Source organism: Sciurus carolinensis, chromosome 7 (genome assembly GCF_902686445.1).
Source record: "Sciurus carolinensis chromosome 7, mSciCar1.2, whole genome shotgun sequence".
In the NCBI taxonomy this organism is placed as follows: domain Eukaryota; kingdom Metazoa; phylum Chordata; class Mammalia; order Rodentia; family Sciuridae; genus Sciurus; species Sciurus carolinensis.
In genome coordinates, this window is record NC_062219.1 from 82,960,935 (window position 1) to 82,969,907 (window position 8,973).

Below are 8,973 nucleotides of genomic sequence, written 5' to 3' on the forward strand. Positions count from 1 at the left end.
TTCCAGTGCAAGTTCATTCAAACTTCTCCCTTTCATTTTCTTCCAAACCCAATGTCCTTTTCAGAAGTCATTATGTATGGCAAGCATCTCTTTCCTCAGAATCCTTGCCTTTTGTTGTTATCTAGTCCAGATAACTACACGGTTAATCCTCACTTCCCTTAGGACCCTGTGTGAGGGTCTCCTCTCCAGGGAACCTTCCCTGATCACACTCGCTATAATAGCATCCCCTCTGTGATGCTACCTAACAATCTGTTTCATTACATTTTTTCACTACCTGTCATTAAAATCTATATTCATTTGATTTTTGTTACTTTTGATATCCTTTTCAGAATTGTAAGCATCATTAAGGTAGAAATTATCTTTTTTGTTTACCCTTAAATTCCAAGACCAAATATCCGGCGACGAGCATGGCGACATTGAGCTGTGTCCGCTGGCTGACCCGAGTGGTGGTCCCCATCGGAAACCCTGGGGCATGGCAAAGTCTGAGTACCTCTGCTACTGCTCAGGCCACGACGCCGAGCCAGGCCCAAGACTTGAGGGTGGAGGGAGCCTTTCCAGTGACCATGCTTCCTGGAGATGGCGTGGGTCCAGAGCTCATGCACGCGGTCAAGGAGGTGTTCAAGGCTGCCGCTGTCCCGGTAGAGTTCCAGGAGCACCACCTGAGTGAGGTGCAGAATATGGCCTCTGAGGAGAAGCTGGAGCAGGTGCTGAGTTCTATGAAGGAGAACAAGGTGGCTATCATTGGAAAGATCCATACCCCAATGGAGTATAAATGGGAACTAGCTTCCTATGATATGCGACTGAGGTGTAAGTTGGGACTTGTTTGCCAATGTAGTCCATGTGAAGTCACTTCCAGGGTACATGACCCGGCACAACAATCTAGACCTGGTGATCATTCGTGAGCAGACAGAAGGAGAGTGTAGCTCTTTGGAACAAGAAAGTGCAAGGAGGGTGATTGCATGCTTGAAGATTGTCACTCCAACCAAGTCTCAGCGGATTGCAAAGTTTGCCTTTGACTACGACACCAAAAAGGGGCAGGGCAAGGTCACAGCTGTCCACAAGGCTAACATCATAAAACTTGGGGATGGATTGTTCCTGCAGTGCTGCGAGGAAGTTGCTGAACTGTACCCCAAAATCAAGTTTGAGACAATGATCATAGACAATTGCTGCATGCAGCTCATGCAGAATCCCTGCCAGTTCCATGTGCTTGTGATGCCCAATCTCTACAGCAACATTATTGACAATCTGGCTGCTGGCCTGGTTGGGGGTGCTGGCCTGGTCCCTTGTGAGAGCTACAGTGCAGAGTATGCAGTGTTTGAGATGGGTGCCCAACACCCATTTGCTCAGGCAGTGAACAGGAATATAGCCACCCCCACAGCTATGCTGCTGTCAGCTTCCAACATGCTGCGGCATCTGAATCTTGAGTATCACTCCAGCATGATCGCAGATGCGGTAAAGAAGGTGATCAAAGTTGGCAAGGTACGGACTCCAGACATGGGCAGCTACAGCACCACAACCAACTTCATCAAGTCTGTCATTGGTCATCTGCACCCCCATGGGGGCTAGAACCCTTTATTCCCTCCAACCTCACAAGGACCATACTACTTACACATCCCTTCAGTACAGTGGACCAGGGAAGAGACCTTGAACCTCTAGACAGTGGACCATAATTGTTTTTCTGGGCAGAGCCTACGTTGTCCTGGGTGGGACTGGCTTCCTTAGGGAACTCTATACTGGGTGGTGTTGGTGGTGGTGGTGGTTAGGGATGGGGGCCTAGGCTGCAGGATGATGACACTTCTCCCCCACAGGTTCGAACCTCTGACATGAGTGGCTATTCTACTTGCCATGACTTCACTGAGGCCCTCATTGCTGCCCTGCTCCACCTGTAAGGTGTTTACCAATAAAACACATGTATCCAAAAAAAAAAAAAAAAAAAGACCAAATATGACACACTTTAAAGGCCTAAAAATGTTTGGGGAAATGTGAGAATAACAAAAATAGGTAAAATATAAGAAATGTTCTCCATAGTAGTGCCCAGGAAGATGGCATTCTGGCAAACTTTCTGCTGCTCCAATAAACAGTAATTACACATTGTGATAAAAATGTGGTTGGTTACTTTTTAACTTTTAGAATCGAATTATATACAAATTAAGTATCATTGGGGAAAGAAACTTACATGTCTCCAACCTTGTCAATGTAAATGTAAGTTTGGCTTCTAAGGGAGAATGGGTGAGACGGAGCTGGAGGGAGGCATGAGAGAACAATTTTCTCATCATAGAAATGTACAGTCAAAAAATACCATTTATTGGTGATGCAGCAAGAAACAGTAAAAGAAGACTGCTGTGTAAAGTTGAAGAATTGACGGAAACAAAGGTGAGTCAAAAAAAAAAAAAAGAAAGAAAGAAAAAGACTCATAACTGAATATAGTGATATAATTATACTATAAGGGGCAGAGAAGGATAAGTAGAGAGTGTTTAAGCAGAATTAACTGTTTTTAAACTGTTCACAGTAGCACACAGCTGTAATCCCAGAGACTCAGGAGACTGAGGCAAGAGGATCACAAGTTGAAGACCAGCCTCAGCAATGTAGCAAGACCTGTCTCAAAGTAAACAATAGAAAGGACTCGGGATATAGAGTGGCCCTGGGTTCAATCCCCAGAACTGACAAAAAAAAAAAGAAAGAAAGAAAGAAAGAACAGAAACATTTTTAAGAAATGTAAATGTTTGGGCTCAATGCTGTAGGTACTTGTTTTAGTACATGGAATGTGGAACCCAGTTACATGCTATTTGTTTTTGTTGGTGAGGATGATCTTGTGTTTATTTTCTGTGTTTTAAATTAATATATAGTCAAACTGAGGTTTTTACATATAGTTCCGTGAATTTTGACATACATACAGAAATGAGAAGAGGCTGAGATCATAAAAGGGTAGCACAAGACAGCAGTTTGATTGCTGTAGCTGTTGTGCATTCTTTTTGTGGTGGCAGTGACAGAAATATGTTGCTTTAAGGAGTGCAACACAAATTCTGAGAGGGGTGATCTGCAGGCTGCACTTCAAGCAACACTATCTCCATAGTTCTTTATCATGACATTCTTGTGCCAAATCCATATGCCACTGCCTACTGCATAAACCCTGCAGGACCAAGGGCACGCTCCCTGTCACCCACACTCACTTGCATGCTCACTAATATGCACATCAGACTCTCCCTCGATTTAATGACTGTTTCCACTGCTGAGCTTCTGCCCATACTAGTCTCCCTCTCTGAAATATTCCTAGTTTTTCTCACTCACCAAATTCTATTCATTATTTCAGGTTCCACTCTACATCTTAACCTCCACTGTGCATTTTCTCAAAGGAGACCAAATACACTGATGCTCTTTTTTATTCCCCAGTCTTATTCTACTGCTTTTTTATTCTCATAGTTCACTTTTTAATGGCTTCTTAATTTGCTCATAAGTTCTCATTTTATCTACCTAAAATAAAGGAAAAGCTCTGTGAATGCTTTCTTGTTCTTCTTTGGATCCTCTGACAGTGCTTGGCACAGAAATGACTGCACAGTAAGTGGTCAAAAACTTATTGATTGAACAAGACAGTTATACTTCAAGGTCACACCTAGGGCAGGATATGTTTGATGAAGCAAGGAGCTCAGAAGGTTAGATGGAAATGTCATAAATAGTGTAGTGTTCTCTAAAGCAGATACTACAACAAAACATCTGCAAAGTCAGAGACCTGGGAATTGATAAAAAGGAATGCATAATCAAGGAAACCTCTTCTAAATGCTAACTGATTTCACCCCGAATCTGGAAAATACATATAACATAGTGTATGTTTTCTACACTGGGCAGGCTTCCAAATGCCATGAGTAAACTCCAGGCATTTGGAAAAACATCAAGAAAGAATTATGGATCATGGTCTCCCTTTCTGCTATTTTTCAAAAGGTAAGTTAGGGAATGAGAAAGGCCTCCGGAAGCCAGGAGAAATGAGCATGTTCCATCATTATTGTGTGCTGCAGTATACACACACTCAGAAAAGAAAGATTAAGTGCAGGGAAAATAACAGATACCTTTGAGCCATCTAACACAAACTAACCAGATGACCCTCTGCAGCTCTGCATCAGTTTTTTTCTCTGGGGAAAGAGAAAATCAGATCTAAAAAGGATTGACAAGCTTTAATCTCTGATGTATACAATTCTAGAAGCAATTCTGTTAATTTTTGAAAATTTGAGCAAAATCCTGCACAGAACACAAAAGAAAACAATTTCTACTTCCACTTTCTACTTTTACTTGTATGGTCTTTCCAGCACCTCACTTTTTAGCTCAAGACATAAAATACATTCAGATGATTCCTTTTCTACACAAAGAATAAGTAGATTCTTCATTTAATCTTGACTGTGTTTGCCTGACTTCATGTAAGAATTAGGTTTTATTTCCTTAGCAGAGTCTTGCAGACTATTTTCTTCAGATCATTTCCAAAAAAAATGAGTTTTATCATAAATGGCTATGCATTTCTAATTGCCTTGAATCAAAGTTTCATTTGTGTTCTAGAAACATCAGAGGGCAAAAGCAATACAGTCTCACAACTAGATAGCAGGAGGAATAATAGTGAGGAGGGAAAGAGGAAAAGTTATAATCATGTGCCAAGGAAAGAGAATACCAGACCAGTGTTAGTTGAAGATACAAAAGGACATGGAATAGGGCAAAGCTGAAACTGACAGACACTCAGGGAGTACCACCAAATCTAGTGAACACAGTGAGTTTAGTAAAGCAGAATTATCCTTAAAAGGCAAGCTTTTGAATCTCCACTTGATACAGAAGTCATTTCGGCGACTTCCTATATACTTATTCAAGCATGTTTATCCATATGCAATAGTGTTGACATGTATTTGCAGGTAGATCATCTTTATATCTTATTTCTTTTACCCTTGAATGAAAGGTTAATTAAATACAGCTCTGGAGGTAATGAGATCTCAACTTTAGTCACACAATATCAGTGCAGCATAAACTATTGAGTACATTCCATTGCATATGTTAGAATGGAGACATTTGTAGCAGGAATAAATGAAACACAGTTTTCTTCAGAATAGTAACAGATTTTCTGCTATGTTTAACTTAACATCATCGAATACAAACAGCTTTTATAGCTCTAAGAATTAATAAAATTGAATTTAGCAGCAAAACACAGTACAGTTTCAAGTAAATTATAGATTTGTTCTGTTATGTGCAAACTCAATATCAAACATTCATAGTCACAGTAAACAAGTAAAGTTTTGTTTTTAACTTTGTATAAGGGTTTTCCAAGGGGCCAAACAAGGTGAGGTTCCACCAGAAGGGAAAGTGGGAAGATTGTTTCATATACAGAGCTAAAAGAAGACCACACTGCCTTCTTTGAGGAGGTCCTTAATGACAAAAAAAAGGTGCAGGGATAAAGCTGAGCCACACATAAAATTTACACAAAAGTTCAGCAGCAGTGGTAGCACAGAGAACCAGACCACACCAGGAATAGCCAAGGAATACTGCCCCTATTGTGAGGTGCTCCTCGTCCATGTTCTTCCTCCGAAGTTCCAACATGGGAGAGGAAAGACCTTGGAAAGGAAGGTAGCAGTTGGGCAGGACTACACAAGAGGCAGGTCATCCACTAAGATGCTGGCATGCAAGAGGGAAGAAAAAGAACTGACCATGTCCTTTTTCCACTCTAATCCCTCATAGACCCAAGATGTTCAAGTTATACACAAAATGGGTGTTTTCATCTAGATTTGACAAGACGTAACTTTTTATAACTGAAAAAGATTGGAAATATAAAATCAGTTCAAAATATTAAAAGAAGGGTTGAATAGAAGATGGTTACAAGCAACAATTGGAAAACAAAATTATTGCATTAGTGTTCCCAACAGTTAAACCCCCAATTCCAGTGCACAAGCACCAGTGTATGCATGTTAATGTGCTGAGGAATCTAGCCTTTGCAGACTTTTAGGAGGAATGTGTAGTAATTAATCATACACATCTACAAGTAAGCTTGAAGAAAGTAAATAGTTGAATTGGCACAAATGCAAACATTTCTCACCTTGGGAGTTCTAAAATGGTAATGATCATGAGCAGGAATGAAGAGACTAGGCTGCACCACTACACCATTATAAAGACTCTGCTTACCCAGACCTCCACATTCACAATCTCATAGATGTTGAAAGCAGAATAATGACAACTGGAGGCTGGACAATCATGCATCATTATATTTCAAAATAGTTAGAAGATAGAATTTTTAATGTTCTTACTACAAAGAAAGGAAATGTTTAAAGTGATGGAAATGCTAATTACCTTAATTTGATCACTTATACAATGTATAAATGAATTGAAACATCACATCATGTTCCATAAATATGTACGATTATCAGACATCAATCAAAATAAAAATAAATTTTTCTAAACAACGAATTGTATACTGGATTCTTGTAATCACATCTCTATCCCCATCCTTAACAATGATAAACTCTGCTTAAGATGATGAGATATTTCAATTATGGTTTAAAGTTCCAGCTGCCTTCAACAAGGAAGAAGGTAGGACATATGTCTCCCCAGAAGATAAATGTGAAACATTGAAGGTAGAAGAGAAATGATGTCTTCTTTTTTTAACTATTTACATAGCATTTATACTTATTAGGTATTATAAGTAATTTATACATGCTGAAGTTATATAATAGGATATATGCAAACTGTATCCAAATACTATGCCATTTAGATAAGGGATAAGGGATTTAAACATTCATGGATAGTCTTTAAAAAATTAAAAAATAATAATAAAAAAAGAGAAAATGTCTTAAGGAAAAAAATGGTGAGGTAGATATGGCAGAATAATAGGGTGTGGGGCTAAGAATGGGAATTCTGAAATTAATGTGCTTGGTTCTGAATCCTGCTTTTTCCACAATTGACTGACATTGGGCATGCTGTGTGACAACTCTGTTCTGCAGCTTCCTCATCTCATGAAATAGGGCTCTGTATTATTCTCCTTAAAGTTATCATGAAGACTTATTTCATTAACATATGCAGAACACTTAAACCAGCACTAATCTAAAATAAGTATTTCGTAAATGCTATCATTATGAGGAGAAAAATAGCATTCTAAAAAAGATAAGGAAAGATTTATCTCAAATCCTGGACACAGACTAGGAGACAAAGTCTACACACAGGTACACAGGAGATAACTAGAAGGGGGTGAGAACTATAAGGGGAATTACTTTCTTTTGCAGGGCAAGATGAATTGAAGTCAAGTGCAAACTGCTTCTGAACCTTGGGCAAGCAGAGCTGATTCTCATACGTTGGTGAAAGGAACTGGAACAGAACACCAGATTACATAAGCGCTAAAGAAGTTGTGTTGTGGCATTTAGAAACATATGACATATTGGGGTAGCACTTTTCTTCTGGAGAGGGGATTTGAGCATTGCTGAAGGTAACAGATCCTACAGCATTTACTTGTTTGAATAAAGAGAGGCAACTAAAACTTTTGGTTTTATTAAGTCTGCAACCTTAGAAAGATGATAAGAGTTTCTGTCCAAATTGGTTGTGATAATTATAAACCATTATCAAAAAACTTTAGTGTGTTACCTAATCTCTGTAATTAGGTGCATTTCTTGAACCTCTTCAAGCAGAACGACACACAGAGATGACATCTTAAAAGAGGGAGTGTTGAAGGTTTCCTGGGTGGGGGAGGAACCAGTGACTAACTTATTGTCATCAGTTTTAAAGCTTAGTGGTTATGAAAAATGTTTCTGTTTAAAAAGTCTAGGCATTGGAAAGTAACAAATTAAAATGATTCAATAATAAAATAAACAATGTAAGCCAGTCAAAATTTTAATGTAAAAGTGTTCTTACATAAAATGAGAAGATTATATCCAGAGTAATGTTGACTTTCAAAAGCAGATCTCTGTGCATGACATCTCATACATGTTTATGAGAACAAAATGTGCCCTACAGGAAGAAGAAGGGACACTTCCAGGATTCACTTTCCAAACTCTGATATTCTCATGCAAAATTATATGCTGATGAGCAAAGAAAAAGTACATTCCCACACACAGTGAAACTCTCAAGTTTTCAGTCACCTGCCTGCTTGGTCCTGGGAAGATTTTAGTTTCATGTAGAAAAAGAAAAGGGAGGTTATTAAATGTGGTTTTCCACACAAACCTCTAGGTTTTCCAAATATATATTCCAAAAATACCTGTGAAGGACCCTTTTCTGCTCAAAGGTCAGCTGTTACTCACTCTAGTGTATTTATTCAGTTTCTCACAGGGTTTCTCTCTTTTTGTTCTAATTTAAGATTATCACTTTTTTTATAATGCAGTGAAATTATGGTTATTTATAACCAGGCTGATCAATATATAATGCTTTAAATATTCAGGATCATTGTTTGATCTTAACTCCAGGAATGTCTTTGCTATTTTTTGTATATTTAATTATACATGTCTGAATATTTTATATTCTTGTCCCATAGCTAAACCTCAACTATCTTCCCTGTGTGTAGAGTTTGTGCTATGTTTTCAGTATCCTATTTTTAATTAAATATGATAATGACATTCAGCTTTGGTATTTAAATGATTATTTAATATTTAAAGAAATAAAAATTAGGCACACTTAAATAAATTATGCACATGAAAAGACAAGAAAAAAGAAGTTAATTTCCAAATAGTATTTTTGTGGTACTTTTCCATTTTTTTAAAGTTGTCTGTAGCTCAGCTTATCCTTAATATTAGTTAAAAGATGAAAATCCAAGTGTTTTATTCCATAAATATCACACACTGTGCTGTGAAAAGAAAACAGTCAGCTTCCTTTCTCCACCCAGATCTCTAATTTAGCTGATTTTGAGATTTCTGTGTTTTTGTGAACTTTGGTGCTAATTGTGAAACTTCTGCAGGATGTTCCCCATGAGACACATCTTGGACACATTTCTTCTGTTACTGAGAATGAAGTGGAGGAAGAGGTAGGGAGAAA

General features: G+C 38.3%; 1 protein-coding gene across 1 annotated transcript; it reads left to right on the plus strand.

The window, feature by feature from the left end:
- Window positions 1-407: 407 nt before the first annotated feature.
- Window positions 408-1,566, plus strand: LOC124989044 (isocitrate dehydrogenase [NAD] subunit beta, mitochondrial-like). The gene is given in 2 exon segments (XM_047558963.1): window positions 408-815; window positions 817-1,566. Coding segments are annotated over 2 exon segments (1,158 nt in total).
- Window positions 1,567-8,973: the final 7,407 nt, after the last annotated feature.